Below are 17,959 nucleotides of genomic sequence, written 5' to 3' on the forward strand. Positions count from 1 at the left end.
AATCCGTCGATCTGCGATACCTATTCACTTTCCTCCTAAAGTCGTCTATTATTGTCTAAAACAAATAAATTCCATTTTGCTTTGTGTCTGTTCAGTTATAAGTCACAGAAGACGTCAAAATGTTGTAAGGGCATCAGTGACCCACGAGCCACTAGGCGGGTGCGTCCTGTTTTTGTTCTTACCACATTTTGGCCATTTTGACGTCATCTGTAATATATTAGAACTGATTATTAAAAAATAGCGATGGTATATTGCAAATCCTGAGTTTTATTGGTTTAAAGGCCATGGTACATGAGCTCATATACCATGGACAACAAAAAAAAATTGTACGCGTCAGCGAGAACAGCTTGGGAGCTCAAATATTGCAATTCTTTGTGTGTTTTTAGTATAACGATTATTCCACTTGCGCTTGTTGCATATAAGATAGTAATAGCCAACGAGACACGTCCAATATTCAACACGTGCCCATGGAATAATTATTATACAGACACAAGACATAATGGAATGTATTTGTCAAATGGAAAACAATGGTATCAAAACCATTGCTATTAATTGATAAATTTATTTATTTATTCATTTGTCTACGGCTAAGTTTCTACAAAATACATGCCGACGCAAATTCCATCGCGCGTTTACAACAGCTATATTCTTATAATAAATATTGAGCACAGTTGTTCAAAGGGTAAATAACGCTATCCATTGGACACTTCACTACTTGATAATCATGTATGTTTGTTACCGAACAAGCATTGCGTAATACAAAGTCCAGAGCGCGCCTAAGCAGCCCTAGGGAGAGGGGCAAAATTTACTTCGTGCTTGTAAGCCATCTTTTTTTCTGTGCATATATTCTCTAATAGGTTGTATTTCAATGGGAGACAGCTCACTGAAAAGTCCTGGATATCCGCAAAACTACCCAAGAAATTTAACCTGCGTTTATACAGTTCCTATTCCAGACGGCAAGGCACTAAATATTTCCTTTGACGATTTTGAAATGGAGGATGAAGATCGTGGTTTATGCTAGTAAGAAATGATATTATGAGATAGCTCACCTTGACGTTACAGATTTTACGCAGAATTTACAGAACCTCTGGTATTTCGAAAACTTAATTTACTTATAGGGTATAATAGGGTATAGGTAATTAGATTCCAACACTATATATGAAATAGCTTGTATCCTTTATGGTTGACGTCCATGAGTTTATGAAAGCAGGTGAGTGAAGGTGAGTTTCCTAACTGTTATAAGACCTACGATCTTCGGAAAATCTATAAAAAGACTGATATGTTAAGAAGTCAAATTTTAACATGTATATGATATTTAACAATTATTCCACTCGCGCTTGTTGGATATGAGATCGTTATAGCCAACTCAAATCCAACGCGCGCTCGTGGAATAATTGTTAATAATCACCACCAATACAACAAGTAAAAATCATTTTTTACAGCGAGCCCGATGGCGCAGCTGAGAAACCTTTACTGTAAACCAGTCACTTTTTTATGAGTTATGGGGTCCGATCGATATGACTTCATAGTCTGTTGCCATGGCAAGATGAAAATAGGTCAAAAATGCTAATTATTAACTCGGTTTCTGCTAATTCGTCAAATGCTGCGACCTCATAGTCTGAAGGCGCCATTTTTTAACAAATGTTTCAATCAAAGAACTTTTCGAATGGCGCATTAATATTTTTTAATTTAGTTGCACCTCCTCTATATATTTTTCGAGTACAATGTATTAAATTTATACAAACGTATTGATAAAAGGATTTTTTTACATTTATATGGCTATCTGCGAAGTGTTAAGCTGAACTGTCATGTCCTGGAGGAAAAAAGTATTAAATTTTATGTTGTAGCAACGACTCTTTGATGATTAAAAGTAGTCAAACATTTGGTACGTACTGTGGTCAAAGGACTGGAGAGACAGTTCTTGTCGAAGGACAGTACGCGGTCATAACATTCCAATCAGATGACAACGACGTACAAAAGAGAGGATTTCTGTTATCTTTCACCACTGTACAACTCGGTAGGTATTTCAAAGTAAACACAACTCTAAAATATATCTTATACCAGTGAGGTAGCAGAACGAAATAAATCACGTCTTTTTCAAGATCCTGATAACCCCAATCTTTATTCTTGCTCCGTAAAATATAATCTATCAGTGGCTGTAGATGGTGGCAGTGCAATTTTGAAGAAATTAGAAAATTCCCTGCACCCCAACTCAATGTTGCATCGACCTGGTAAATTTAATGCAAACGCTTTTTACGGAAACGTTAGGGACTTTAAGATACCTGGACGGCTGACCTCGAGGACGGCTGACCGGAAGTAATTTTTCGCGTGTAGCCTATATTGCGCATGCCCGCTCCACGCACATTGCCGTCCAGCTCCGTCCAGCTGTTGTTGAGGACGTGAGAGGTAGAGTTTTGCCGTAGTGAACGGGAGTGCTTTTTGTATGATTTCGTTTAAAAATCTCATTATTTTTTTAATTCTGTTAGTTTGTTAGGTGGTCCTTTATGGTATTCTTGGTTTGGTACTGATAAAAAGTGTAGAAGTCAAGTTTTATTTGCGGTTGCGAATATATTTGCTGTGCTTTGCATAAACGCTGATGGCGAAGCCACGTGCGTGAAATCATGAACTTTCTTGCTTGTGTTTCTACAAAAATTTAACTTGGAATTTGTACCCTGTGAATGAAAATAGTGCTTTCTGGTCCCACACTTTGAGCTGAAAGCGCCAAATGTTTTTCTTCGCATGTTTTGGGCTAAGGAATTATTGATCCACTAACGAAGCCGTCCTCCGTTCACACACGCCGGCTCTTAACGTTGGAAGTTCCCGCCATGAACGTCGACATCAGCCCAGCCCTCCTCGCGAAATTCTACCGTCCTCGAGGTCAGCCGTCCTGGTATCTTAAAGTCCCTATTGCATGAGGTATGAGGGCATGAAAGAAGTTTTCCAGTAACAATAAAATCCATGGTTGTAGTTAAAGAAGACCACGCGGTGATAACACTTCACTCACACAAATATTGCGAAAGGAAAAAAGTATCCAAGTTTTTGTTGGATGTTTCTAAACGATGCATTTATCTTGATAAACGTGTCTACCCCTTCCCACAAAAATAAATTTCTTGTTCAGTATAACACGTTGTCGAGACAATAAGATCGGAGGAGGTGTTCAAAAACGTTATTGAAAACGTTATCTGATTTCCCATGCAAATACCTAGCTCCTTTGCCATACGCTTAGCGTGCGCAGTGTATAAAAAACAGGGGGGGGGGAGGTGACTCTATTGTTTCCAGTTGTTTATTCGTGACCGACTCATCACTGCCAGTATGACGTCACATGGCAACGCGCGCGCGTTTCCTTCGGTGTGGTCAGATAAGCGGGATTAAATCGTGAGTAAGCCACAACAGAGGTGTAGAAAGGCTTATCTTTAGTGCTTATATCGCTATTGTTCGCTAATTACTTCCCAGTAGTTAGGTTTGATGCCTTAACTGTCTGTGTGTGTGATCTGTTTCTGTTTTTTTTTGCGCCCGTAATCCTGTAATTTGGTTATTTTTTTACTCTTGAACGGGACGGAAGGCCGTAGGCGGGACAGCCATTTTGCTTTCGGGTCAAGCGAAGTTCATCAAAAACATTCACCTTTTCACCCAAACATTTTTCTCAAATCCGCTTCATAATAGGAGGTTTTACTCCTTGATTATTAACGTTTTTAATCTCCGTGTCGTTCTGTGTCGCTTGAGTTAGCCAAACTTCATATCTTTCCGTTCGAGTGCAAAGGTATACTTTTTATCCAGAATATGTCAACAACCAATACAATTAAAAAAGACTAGAGTAAAGTTATTCTGTGTTTTTTTATAATACCCAATGAAAGCGCAGGCTCCATCCGACCTTGCTGAGGTTAAGTTCTGTCGGGCGGGGTTAATACATAGATGGGTGTAGCGCCTTTTTCCTCTTGACATGTCTCTTGACTGCTCCGATTTTCACCTTTAAGGGGAAGATATGAAGATCCACAAATGCTGAAAGTCTGATACTGCACGTACATCAAGAACCGTATATCCTGTGCCAAACCTCCTATTCCTGTTACAATAAAAATTAAAGATGAATTCAAGTCCGTCCTGCGCAATCTCCGCTTGCAATGTTTATGTGAGTCTCACACGAAGAAATGTTTACCAGCAAAGCTAAAAATTCTATGACAAACTTACCTTTTTCTGCATTGTTAGCACCAGATATCCTTGCAACACAATAACAAGGAGTAGGAGAACCTTGAAGCTATTTCAAACCGACGTTTCAGCTTATCGGAAATTCTTGAACGAAACGAACCGTAATGGCGGACTAAAACTCTTCATGTGTGGTACTACCGAAGTGTAACGTTTTAACGAATTCAAAACAAAAACGAAAACAAATCCCGAGTCTGCGCAGTACAGACTGTAAATCAGCTTTAAGCTCGACCTGTTGACAGATTTCATCGAACATTCTACTCTTTGCGAAGGTGTTTTGAAGTTGATTTGAAAAAATGAGTATAACGTCTGATCTACCAAAAACTACCCGAAGAGTGACTTTTGCATTCGCTAACATCTCTGCACATCATCGACTTGAGTAAATGAAGGAAGGTAACGGAGGAAAATGCCACATTAATATTCTTAACTCGTTTCTCGATTGACGCTTTGCCTGCCATCTTTATAATCATAATAATATCATTCATGCGAAGCGTGACGTCATACTGGCAGTGATGATTGAACTAACATTTTCCCTAGAGACACCTTCCCCCTCCCCCTTAATAAAAAACTAAAAATATCCACTTTCTCAGCGATTCACTTGTTGAACCTCGAATAGTAGTTTGATGCATGAAATTTACCAGGTCACTTCTAGCATATTAAATACCTATACACGTTTAAAAACAGAGTTGACAACTGTACCTCCACCAACAACGACGGAAACACCACCGGAGACATCTACTGAAACTACTACATGGAAGCCTCGTGGTAAGTGCAAACATTTCGTAACAGTTTAAGAATTGAAATACGAAAGGTACCTTTAGTTGTCAGGAGCGTAGAATAAAGGAAAAAATCGAAGTTCCGGCCTGGATTAGAGCAAATGACCTTTCGGACAGTGGTAGGATGCTCTGACAAATCAGCTACACGGGGACTCTTGGCAAACTAGATTATTGAGCAAATATCCACAAAAATAAAACATAGTGCGACAAGGCTTAAAGAGTTAAATTCGTTCTCTTTTTGCATATGGGCAGCCCTTACTAAGAATAGTAACGCTATTCCTTGTCTAGATCTAAAGAATGTACTTTTGATTTCAATAAATTTAATTATTTAACGGCACACAAAGGCAGATTGGTTGGTTAAAAGAATAAAAAGAAAGCACATTTTGAGGAGCTGATCAGGAATGGCTCGGCCAGTGACGCATTTTAAGCTTTTACTTAAGCTTAGCTTAATGCTTGAGGAATCGGTATCACTGTCAATCGTGTCTTGTGCCTCTCATACCGTCAAGCCATGTTCTAAAACAGCCATTTTTATGATAGTAGTCAATAGCTTCTGTTTTCGGAGATGATGTTTTAATTTTAATTATGTAAGACTGTATACTCACGGAGCTAATCCTGACGACCTCGAATTTAGTCTATGCAGCATCTTGTCTGATCTAACTCGTTATATCTGACATATCTAGGAATCTAGAAATGGAGAGCCCGAATCGGTAGTCAACAACTTGATACTTGAATAACATCTTGATAGTTTGATAATGTTTCTTAGATTTTAATAATAAAGTATTTGCCTGCCTGAAGAACGGAATATCGCTTTAGTAGATTTTCACGCCGGGAAGAGCACATTGCCTCTGGTTCTCGCAAAAGTCTGTAATCCATCAATCTCGCATGTCACTCTTTATCTTCCTTTCATGATCTTTTATCTTTGTCATATATCAGCTGCTGTCGCTACAGCTCCAGTGTGTCAGACGTTTTTCTAGCTTGCCCCGTTTTAGAAGAAATTCGAAACATATCCCTACTCCTAACCCCGCGTTCAAAAATCTTGACAAACAGGCTTGCAGTTACCATTTACCGGTAATAATAATAATAAAACCTTTATTTAAACACGATCTGTTTTAAAGCAAATACATGCTTGACAAATTAATATTACATTATAATAACTGACTTAAATAAAGCAACGTTCAAACGATCGAACCAGGCTCAAAGGCGGATAATTTACTGTCGCTTTAGCAGTAACTGCCTAAAATGTCTGGCTAAAGTAGAACAAGTCTGGAGAGCATGCACAGGAGCTTTTCAGACGAAGGCCTCTTTGACCGTTCAGCTTCAAATTTAGATCAGGAATTAAGTGCTGAGAACGCCGCTGAACATTTTAAAAGGAAAGAAAAGCTTGTAACACTCAGGATATCACAACGGAGCAAAGGTGGGTATGTTTTATGCTTAAATAATGCTGATAGTTTAGATTAAAGTGATTTTAATTGCGAATACAGTGGTTGACTTTTGGTCACGCATTCGAAAGCTGACGTGATTTTATAACTTTTGTGTACTACTTTGAAACCTTTTCTGAGGAATGCGGATTCATTGGCCCAAACCATACTTTACGTAGATTAAAAAATCTATCCTTCGATAATTAAAATTCTAAATCTCGTGGAATTCTGAGATATGACACATGGTCAAAACAACTATTCCTTTAACCAACCAACAAACATAACGTGTGAGAATTCTCTGGTTTTGTGCGCTCTTAAATAAAAAAAAATTATAAAAAGTACATTCTTTAGACAAGAAATAGTAATATAATAAGATAGCGGTTTAAAAACGTTCTGCGCTCAATAGTTTCGACAGGCGAATCGAATGAAAATGGTCGATTTTCAACCTTGACGGGATTTGCCGAATCTCGCTAAATCGAGTCTGGAGGTGCAATCAAAAATATCAGTTTTCTCGTATATTTAAAACTACTTAAACGAAAAAAAAAACTACATAGCGTTACCATTCTTAAGTAGGGCTACCCATATGCAAAAGGAGAGCGAATTTGACCTTTTAAACCTTGCCGCGGAAAATCGATTTTCTTTGATTTTTGTGGACATTTGCTCTTAATATTTGATATGCGTCCTGCCTACTGTCACGAGCAGCACTGTCAAAATGTCTTGTATAGGGATAGAGAAAAAGATGGTAAATTTGTTTCTATTACCCACATCATCAGCTATTTATCGGTTCATATCCAGCAAACACAACCAGAATAACTGGCTAATTAGTTGATACTCAAAATTAAAGCCGGACTCAAGAGTCCTCGTGGGCTCGATGAGGATAAGTAAGGAGTAAAAACTTAAAGAATATCTCATTAAGTACCCCCCCCCCCCTAGCAATACGGTTTTTAAGCTTGTTGAGAGACAGTACTGCTTTCTGTGAAGTACCCAAACGGTTTGGACTCAGTTTCGTTCTTGTTCATAACATGGCCTCACACAAAATACATCTTCAGGCCCTTCGCACGTGACGGCCCCTTTGGTTACACTAACAAGCAACCAATCCCAAGTTAAAAAAATACATGTTTTGGTCACTAAGGCAGATTACTGAAAACGACACAGCAATACATTTACGACGTGGAAAAAGGTACTGAGGCTGCCACAATTTTGTTTTGTTCTTCCAATCTTAAAAGGGGTTAAAAAAATTTCAAACTCGGAGCGCAAATATAATTTTAAAAGCTTGAAATATTTCGTCTGATATCATCCAGACTTCATCAGTCAATGAGGTGGTGTTTTTAAAGATGAATGTTAAGAAGACATTTCAATGCCTCGGGGGTGTTAAAATTCTGTCATAAATTGGGGCTAATTAAAAACCATTGTCTCTATTTAACAAAGGTTTTCTGAGTTTTATCTCAATGGCCTCTTTTACCCGGCGTTTAAAGGTGTTGATTTCGGTGGCTAACACTTTTGTCTTGCTTGTGTCTACTGAGGACTAGTAGTGGCTTTTAAAATTTTATTTGCGCTCCGAGTTTGAAAAATTTGTAACCCCTTTTAACTATGTATCCGGAGCAGGAAACCAATATTTTCAATTGTAAACCAATCTTGTTTTGTCAGGTCACTCATTCACACCTCGTCGTTATTCCGCGGAAACAAGAAATACTCAGTTATCAACTATACTCATAAGCTCAACTGTGATGACTTTGTCATTTCCGCCAATGGAAATAAGTATTGTATTTTTTTATTATGTTCAAAGTTATCTTATATTTAAAGAGAAATCTCATAAATGCAACCAAGCCTTGCAGTTCTTGTCTCAAAGCAAAAAACGATATTTGAGGTTTTAATGCAGTCCACTGGGTCCAGGCAATTGGTCCGTCTATGCTCGGGTAACCATTTTTTTTGTTTTGATTAAAAAAAAGCTATTGAACTTTTCCTTAAGCTTTTTTTGTAGTAAGTGCAATTTTAATGAATTGTTTAGGAGTGAACCTGAAGAATGCTTGTAAGTTACACATGTGACGGAATTTTTCGAACCTCAAAGGGAAACGAAAATTGGTTCGAAAAATCGAGGATAAAATAACAGTATTCAACTTAGGGAAAGGAAACGACTTTTGGCTAGAGTTATTGAGAAGTTCGAAGAATGATTAAAGGTTTGAAAAATCGGGACTCCACTGTAGGATTCCATCCAGTGGGGTAGCGATACTCATAGCCGCTTCCTAACAGGGAAAACAGAGTTAAGCGCAGGGGCGTACGAGCCACTAGGCCTCACTTATTTTTAACAAGCCACAAACTCAGTATCCTGCTATGTATACGAGCAACTTTAAAACCGGCATAAGCCGTGGTTCAAAATAAAGGTAAACATCATTTTCTAAACCAGCATCTTTCGCTGGGTTCAACAACCCGAGTCTTAAATTTTGTCGTATAGACGGCCCCAATGCTTCCTGAACAAATTGTCCTCGTTTTTCATACACGAAGTCAATAATGAAGCAATGCAAAAGATTCTAACTGCGGCAAGACAGACCCAGCGTTTGTCATATTTCAGTTTGTTTATTTGTTTTTCGTTTGTCATCATTTGTCAAATTTTCCATTTGTCACTTTCCGAATGAGTTTGTTTAAGTCATTTCGTGAGTATTTCGACATGGCATGCGACTCATATTTGTTGGTGTCTTTGGAGAGACAACTAATATTGCTCTAGATTTATTGATCGATTGTAAATTCAGATATTCATCCATCCATCGATACACAGATTGACTGACAGACAGACAGACAGGCAGACAGGCAGACAGACAGAAAATTATAACTTGGTTTCTTTGATATATATAGGGTGCGGTTCCGTCGTAAGAAACACACTGAAAAGTCCTAGATATCCAAAGAAGTACCCGAGTGGCCTGGACTGTTATTACCAAGTCCCCATTCCACACGGCATGGCGATCAATGCCTACTTTGAGGTTGGCAATATTTTCACATTAATTACTTCTGACGAGGAAAATGATCAAACTTGTCGGTAAGTAGTGTCACAATATTAAAACTAAAAGTGCATGGCTAAACTGCTCAAACAAAGTGTTGTCCAACAGTTTTTATATAGACCCGACATTACTGATGCTAGGCAAAGCCATTCGGCTAAAGTACCGTGCTTGTTTAAGCATACCTGTTAAACAGCTTAATTAAATCACTTCTTCAAATGCGAACTGTCTAATAATTCCGCTCCTTAATTTTCTATATAAATTCCTAATGTCAGAAAACTGGCGTATTTGTGCGCGATTTTCAAATAACTTTAAAGACGTCATTAATTAAGTAATTATTTCATTTATGTATTAATTTGTTATGTAATTATTTATTTTTTATTTGGTTTTTTTTATTCCTTTTTTTTTTTTTTAGCTCGGACTATTTGGAGATAAGTAATGAGAAAAGCCAGAATTTTGGTACGCACTGTGGCCAGTTAACTGGGAAATCAATAATTGTCACTGGAGACTACGCATTAATAAAATTCCACTCAGAGGAAAGTCCTTTGAAAGGAGAATTCCTAATATATTTTTCTGCTGTTCCATTTAGTAAGTACAATACGAATGCAGTATCATATTTAAGTCATATCATGGAAACACAGACAACATTTAAGTTAAACATTGCCGGAAAAACGAGCATTCTGGTATTAGCTTAGTAACTCTGTTATGCCATTAAACATATGGCAGCCAATTATTGTTTGGCAAGGTATAACAAGTTGAGGTCAGTCCCCGTTGGAGAGGTTTATATAAATTACGTAATTCTAATTTGCGTTATTTCACTTTCAGATTGCGGACCTCAATGTTCACATGAATGGAATTGGCATCAGGGAAATACCATTTCTTGCAGAAATGTAACAGCACCTGAGGACATTTTTGATTGCGCTCCAAGGATGACTGAAACAATGTAAGACTGTCTAATGATGATATTACGGTTTTGTCAATTTCATTTCATTTCTCTTCGCTTGTTTGTAAACGTTATGTTGTTACTTTGTATCTTTGCCATTTCGAATGAAATGTTCATAAGCGTAGTGTCTGCGGAAAACAAAAAAAGACTTGATTTTCATTACATTTACGGCGGCTGTTATTACTTTTAGCGCAAATAAACATTCCATTTAACGGTGATACAGCCTCCAGAGACAGATTGACTTTAGAGTGCACAACACAGCTTTAAAAAACTGGAGGAGGAATAAATGCCTAAAAGGCTCTGGTCCTATCATAGAATTACAGTTGTTGAATGGTGAATTAATTGTTGAGTAGCTGTAAACTTTATTTTCACATTGTACTTTTAAAAATCGTCTGTGTGACAAAGAAACAACGATTAAAACAAACTCTACTAGACTACCAAGAAAATAAGAAAGGTCTATTTGGATGACAGTTGACTATATAAACAGGAAAACCATTGACCGTTTGTTTTAGCAAACAATTTTGTGGAGCGAAATAAGTCACGGTAATCAACGACAAAGTGCTAATGTTCGAAACGGCACCTTTTTAAATTTGCTACGGTACTTCACTTTAACAACTTCTAGCTGATAATCAAATAAGCCTTCCATTGCCCCCCGACGCAGCACAACCGTTTTCTTTAGAAAGTAATATATAGATTTAGGCAAGCCTAAAAGTGGAGCTCCGCGCTTGTTTTCTGGTTCTTAAGATTTTGTGAAAGTACTCTAATTGTAAATAAATATTGTTATTGAAGTTATTAAACGGATACTACTCAAGAAGGATCCATGGCCGAAATAAATTGGCAACTCCGGCCAATCGCGGAAATTGTGCTTGAAAAATCCTGTCATTAACCAAGAAAACAAAGATTTGAGCCCGCGATATAATGGAAAACAATAACCTGGTCAACTTCAAAAAAACACATGTTCTCGATGAGCTGTACACCTGAGCCCGCAATATGGTCATGTGATACTGGTCAGCGGATATCTTGTTTTAACAGCTGTCAAGTGACTGTATCATGGATGTCAAATATCAAAGATTCAAGTCGAGATGGCATTCTTCTCCCCTCACTTGAGTTGCCTTCTAACTCTCCATCCCCTCCCCGAGAGTCTGTAGGCGCGGGCGGGCACGCGTACGCTCACTCGATAACCAATTTTTTTCGTCTTCATGGGTTACCAAATTTCCTTACCCATGGTGCTCCGCTGGCGCGCTGCGCGCGCTGGAGCTCCGCTAAGAACTTTGGTATTCAACTGACTCGTCCATGAGATAACAATACTCCCAAAAGTGCACCAAAAGACTATCTTTTCAGTTAAACATGGAAATGGCAACTAACACTCGACAGCAGTCTATTTACGAAAGAAGGTAATACTATTTTCTATTTTACCTTACCATGAAGAGCTTTTTGCTTTCAGGAAAGTTTCCTTAAGTAATATTACACACCCAGCTGTTATAATGTTTTCAAACCTTACAAATCTACAACAGCTGTAAGTCAAAACAAATTGCAGTGTTTTCTTTATTTCTCAGAGAAGGTTTTATTTGTAAGTCGTAAAAAAACAACATTATGACTCGAGCTAATCACAAAGGACGCAGACAATCCAGCGATCAAATTAAAACTCGAAGCAAAAGCATGTGGCTGGCGCGAAACGAGGGCAAACGTGACGAGCAAGTCACAATTGCTTTTGCTTTTACTTCTGATGAAATGAGGGTGGCGGAACTTTTTTAAACCATCCGCTAATTATAAGCGTTGTAATGCAAAATCAAATCAAATATGAATTAGTTTCGACTCTCAAACCAGTTCTGTTCGTTTGCTCGTTCGTTCGTTCGAAAGGTAACACTGCATCATCAGCAAAAATTCAAATAGCCAAAGCAAGGCTTTAGGAAAACGTCCACTGACTTTGCACAGGAGTTAATATAATGTCCTCATTTAAAGGTTTATTGAAAACCGTTTATAATATTTAGCATCATCCTTTTATTTCTTACTGAAGCTCGGAAATGCTAAAAACGTTTAAAAGCTGTTTGGACGATGTTTAACATTGTTTCCTTCATTGAAGTTGCTAACTGATGCTTCTCGTCTTTACATTTTGTACAATAAACGAACAAGTTGAAATGTACTTAAACACTTCATAAAATTAACTCTTTCACTTTTCTGTTGCTGATTTCTTTTTGTGTAAGCTGGTGATTTGCTGGCGTCCATGGGGTATGAGACACTGGCCATGAAAGAGAGGTGGCTATCAGTGGTGGTTGATTGTACAATCGTTTCCTTTTATATAACATTTTATCGGATGCAATTAATTACAGAGATTTATCTTCAAACGCCATTAAATTTTTACCAGATGGACTGTTTGGTAACTTGACTAATCTGGAGTACCTGTAAGTGAAAATTAGGGTACAAATTGCGCCAAAATATTTCTACGCAAACATAATTATTGTTCGTGCAGTATTTGGTTAGTTAAAATGGATTTTTTTTTATACCGTAAGGCCTGTTCCAAACGTTGAGCTACTGCCGTGCCGGACTGAATTGAAGAATTCAGTTCGACTTCAGCACGGCAGGCCTTGCCGTGCCGAACGGCAGTAGCGCGACTTGATTTCAAACGAAGTGCTCCAGTCGTGCCGAACTAAATTAATAAATTATTTCAATGTATTTGAAGTTATTTTGCAGTTTTGTGTTGTCTCTGATATAGTTTGAATTTGGCGCAACTTTATTAAATTCGCCGTTTGAAACCACTGTCGTGCTATCGTCGTGTCACGGCCAGGCCAAATTCATTTGAGATCAGCATACAGCATGTTTTTGCTCTTTCTATATTAAACCCAAGCCATTATTCCGAGCTACCTTCCTTTACGACATACTTATCAAGGTGTTGCACATCTCGAGGTATTGGCGGAGCGATAAGCAAAGTACCATAACTGATTCCTGTCGTTACACTAACTCATTTATTGATACCATTAAACAGGGATTTGTCTTCAAACGTTATTACATTTTTGCCTGATAGAGTGTTTGCCTCACAGAAAAATCTAGAAAAATTGTAAGTAAAGTTTAGCTCAGCTTTAATATCAGTAGTATAGTAGACACCGGTTAGACCCCTTTTTGGGCAGGAATCTCATTAGCGTGGGCAGTAAAACATTAACTTGCGTGAAGTCATAGTCTCATGAATAAAATTTGGTGGATTTAATTAAACTGTGTGCGATGTCATTATCAATGATTATTATCTAGGCTGGTATAACTGGTTTGAAAGGCCTTATTTTTTACAGTAGCGGCTTAAGGTATTACGCAATCTTTCACATTATATTCAAAATCACTGAACCAACACTGAACATTACAGACAGTAATTATGCAAACCTCCTTGCGCATAAATTAAATACAGCGACATTATTGTTGTCGAAACAATAATTTTATACTCGATACGCCTGAGTGAACTCAATGATAAAAAAGCGCTAAAAATTAATCCGAAGCAAAAACGTTTGTTAAATTCAATCTACTTCTCCTCCACAACTACCAGCACCACAATATTATTGTTTACATCCCCCTTCTCCACAATTTTACCTTACATCGGCCCCTTATTGACCCCACATCGGCCTTATATCGGCCCTCCTCCTCCTCCTCCCCCTCCTCATCCCCCACAATTTTATTGTTTTACTCCTCCTCTTCCTCCTCCACCTCCTCCTCCTCCTTCTCCTCCTGCTCCTGCTCCTCATCCTTCACCTCCTCCTCCTCCCGCTCCTCCTCCACCTCCTCCTCCTCATCATCCTTCTCCTCCTTCTCTTCCTGCACCTGCTTCGCCTTCTAGCCTCCTCCTCCTCCTTCTCCTGCTCCTCCTCCTCCTCCTCCTCCTCCTTCTCCTCCTGCTCCTGCTGCTCCTGCTGCTCATGCTCCTCTTGCTCCTGCTCCTCCTGCTCCTGCTCCTGCTCCTCCTGCTCCTGCTCCTGCTCCTGCTCCTGCTTCTGCTTCTCCTGCTCCTGCTCCTGCTCCTGCTCCTGCTCCTGCTCCTGCTCCTGCTCCTGCTCCTGCTCCTGCTCCTGCTCCTGCTCCACAGTTCTATTCTCCAAGCAGCGCAGTAAATAAAGCCTTATAGCCCGGGTTTCTCGACCAATAATAGTCAAATAAAATAAATTCTAAGAAAATATTATTGTTATCATTTTGCGTATCGAAAAATCCGTTTGAATCACAGGGATTTGTCAGTAGCATTTCACCCACAAAAAAGTATTACCTCGTCGGTGAATCATCCCGACCCTCCACTCCACCGATCACTCGGTCTGGCCGCTAAAGAAGAGCTCCCACAGAGTATGGGTTATTACTGAGAGCCACTTTGCAATCCGTATTCTAAGGGACCTTTCTGATTGTTGAATTTTAACAAAGTTGTTTTAAAGCAGGAAGATCAGGTCAACTGTGTACTGAAGATTCGATTTAGTCTTTATGTCGCCTGAGCACTTGGTGAATTGTAAACATTTAATAAGAATCCGTTTTCACCAATAAAATGATGTAGTTCATAAGAAATCGAATTTATACAGTCGTTACGTTTAAATTGCACGTTTAGAATGAACAGTACTTAGTGCATTGTGTCAACGTTGTATCCTTGCTACTATAAAATAAAAGTTCATAGACAAGGAATTAATTAATGTTAAAAGGCCAACTTTGTACATAGAGCATACCTATGGAAAGTGGCATCAAATCTAAAAACGTAAATCTAAAAAAACTGTTGCTTTTCCCGACGTATTGAATGTTATCTTTTCTACAGACGATTATCTTCAAATGTCATAACATTTCTACCCGGGAGCGTTTTTGGTAATCTTGTTAAGCTGAAGGAATTGTAAGTGTTAATCAACCGATCCCTATTGGCTCATACCCACTGATAAGCGAGTCAAGTTTATACCTTAGTTAGATTCACTTATGGGTAATACCCTTTCACAGGGACTTGTCTTCAAACACAATCAAATTTCTACCTGAAGAAGTGTTTTCCAGCCTGAAAGACCTGAAAATACTGTGAGTGAAAAGAAGCACAACTAGAAATTTAACTTGGTTTTTACCTAGTTTAACGAAAACTTACATGTATAAACCCAAGCATTCTGTTTAAGTTCAATAATCACTACCAAAGGCAAGCCATCTTTTCCGATCTTCCACACACACTCGGTGCTCCTGACAAAAGACTACATTAGCAAATCACGAACTGCACGTGCACTGTCCAAAACACGACTTCTCACTAGTAGGCTTCCCGGGGTTACTTGAAGACCCTACAATACACCAAGGGTGTTGCGTGCGGAACTTATGATTGTTCTCAGTCATTCAACCAGATAAATTCACCTCAGCTGTCGTGTATCCACAGCTATTGCTACCCATACCTTTCCTTCATATTAATATTGTATCCGTGCATTTCTTTTATGCCGGCAAACATTTACCATACTTCTTTATTTCTCAGTATGCTATATATTTTGGTTCTGTTTTGGGAGGTTATTTTAAGGTAACAAGCCAGATCGTTACAGGAATTATATTAAATAGTTACTATTTGTGTTGCTTTTAAATTTTCTTTTTAATTTCACCTTCTTCTACAGGAACCTGACTTCAAACAATATTCAAAATCTTACCTCGGGTGTATTTTACAGTCTTACAAATATAGAATTGCTGTATGTTTCATACAATGTTGGAATGATTCGAAATGGATATTAATTAAATAACAATAATAATAATAATAATAATAATAATAATAACAATAAAGTTTTTCGGGCGCATTTTAAAAACTCAAGGCGCTTACATTACTATTAGAAAATAAAAAAGTTAAACCCTATATAAAGTAAACAGTAATAAACAGTAATAAAATCAATGAAATAACTAATTAAAATTTACGTTACATGAAAGCTAGGTACGGTAGGTGTTAGAAGCCAAAGTAAGACTCGAATCTTTCCACCACGATTGCATGGTCAATCGTTCTAAGAATGTCGTTTGTCACACGTACCTCGAGGTCGTTTTCGGAGAGTGGAAATTCTTTATTAATTTTTCAGTCTCTGCGCGCTGTCCAGATGCGTTGAACCAAGGTCTGTCAACAACGACTCTTTTTTGCATAGTTTATCGAAGTTGTATCACGTACACGTGAATTTATGACAATTTACCTTTGCCTTTTAATGTATAAGGTGTTTTACATTTTATATGCAGACGATTAGGCTCAAATGTCATTGCATTTCTACCTGAGGGGGTTTTCGGCAATCTTGTAAAGCTGAAAGAATTGTAAGTGTAAATTTTCCAATCTGAACACGCTGCAATTTCTCACAATAATTCATTTGTGTCATTTGAAATAAAACTGGTAAACAATTGTAACTATCATGCTGCGGGGTCCAGTTGTAATTTGTACTAAAGATATTGCAATATGAAGTGCAAATTAATGATTTATGTGTCAGCTCGAAGCCAACAAGAATGAAATAGTTTTCAGTTGTATGATAAGTAACCTAATCTTAGATAGCTGGATTTACTCATGGATGATGCTTTTTCTCAGGGATTTGTCCGCAAACACGATCACATTTCTACCTGAAGGGGCGTTTGCCAGCATGAAAGACCTGGAAATACTGTGAGTAAGAGGAGGACAACTAGAAAACTGCAGACATGTTTTCGTATTCCTTCTTTTAGTCGTCATAAATGTGAATGTAATTATTTATTTAAATGGGTTTAATTATTTATGTGTAATTTTTCCAGTTTCCTGAAAGTAAACCTTTGGTTTAGACTTGCTTTAAACGGAAATTAACAACGTTAAAAGTAACTGACGCCCTTACCGTCATCAAATCATATTTTTGAACAAACCTTAACCATGTGAATACACAGCAAGATCTGCAATTTGGGGTATACGATCGCTTTACAGCTTAATTTAAGCCCACCGGGATATATTGCTGTGAAATAACTTGGACAGAATTTGGTATTATTACATACAGATATTCTATGAAAAAGTTTTGGAGATCTTTTAGCAAACACCTGACTTTAATTAATCTAACCTGGCTAGATTGTAGACGTCTTGTAGGGTTCAATAAAAAAAACGCTGGTCATAAAAACCTTCCCTTTATTATATTTGACGTTATATTGTTTGACTAAAGGTATTAATGGGTCCAGGACTTCAACCTCCCCCCCCCCCCCCCCCCCGCCTCCAATCCCCCACAAAAAGAGGGCTCTGACCCAGTGGAAACGTTTTCAGTGTCTTAAACCCTGCAATAAAATAATATTAGGGCTTTAATTAACGCAACGATGGAGTTTCAGGCTTCACGGCGAAAGAGCTGCTGCCTGCAGGGCACCGCATAACACGTCAGACGGCAATGGAAAAACATGCATGAGAAAAATCTTCTAAAGGAATTGTACGCATACATGTAATTATAAACTGATGTGATTGTTCTCCTCGCTTCATTTTTACTTTCCCTCTTCTTTTATAGGAACCTGACTTTAAACAGCATTCAAAACCTTACCTCGGATATATTTCACAATCTAACAAATGTAGAATTGCTGTATGTTTGACAAACGTTTTGAACGATTGTATGTGGATAACTTATATATTAAAAAGGATCTTTAATCTTTTGCATGGGACTTGGTCCTTTACCAGTTAATTAGTGCTACAAATTAGTCGTCAATAAAATA

General features: G+C 38.1%; 2 protein-coding genes across 2 annotated transcripts in view; both read left to right on the forward strand.

The window, feature by feature from the left end:
• The window catches only part of LOC144644286 (CUB and peptidase domain-containing protein 1-like), a 66,446-nt gene that overhangs the window by 28,306 nt on the left and 20,181 nt on the right, over positions 1-17,959 (forward strand). The window lies entirely within an intron of this gene.
• LOC144644278 (uncharacterized) overlaps positions 1-17,959 on the forward strand; it is a 37,991-nt gene that overhangs the window by 11,476 nt on the left and 8,556 nt on the right. Inside the window, exons 11-26 of the mRNA XM_078503729.1 lie at positions 858-1,020; positions 1,848-2,017; positions 4,885-4,965; positions 8,042-8,152; positions 9,245-9,425; positions 9,800-9,972; positions 10,210-10,327; positions 11,772-11,843; positions 12,658-12,729; positions 13,311-13,382; positions 15,093-15,164; positions 15,266-15,337; positions 15,904-15,975; positions 16,502-16,573; positions 16,839-16,910; positions 17,758-17,829. Coding sequence (XP_078359855.1) covers positions 858-1,020; positions 1,848-2,017; positions 4,885-4,965; positions 8,042-8,152; positions 9,245-9,425; positions 9,800-9,972; positions 10,210-10,327; positions 11,772-11,843; positions 12,658-12,729; positions 13,311-13,382; positions 15,093-15,164; positions 15,266-15,337; positions 15,904-15,975; positions 16,502-16,573; positions 16,839-16,910; positions 17,758-17,829 — 1,645 coding nt within the window. The remainder of the gene's footprint in view (positions 1-857; positions 1,021-1,847; positions 2,018-4,884; positions 4,966-8,041; positions 8,153-9,244; positions 9,426-9,799; positions 9,973-10,209; positions 10,328-11,771; positions 11,844-12,657; positions 12,730-13,310; positions 13,383-15,092; positions 15,165-15,265; positions 15,338-15,903; positions 15,976-16,501; positions 16,574-16,838; positions 16,911-17,757; positions 17,830-17,959) is intronic.

The sequence above is a fragment of the Oculina patagonica genome, chromosome 2 (assembly GCF_052425735.1).
Source record: "Oculina patagonica isolate OP01 chromosome 2, crgOcupat, whole genome shotgun sequence".
Classification (NCBI taxonomy): domain Eukaryota; kingdom Metazoa; phylum Cnidaria; class Anthozoa; order Scleractinia; family Oculinidae; genus Oculina; species Oculina patagonica.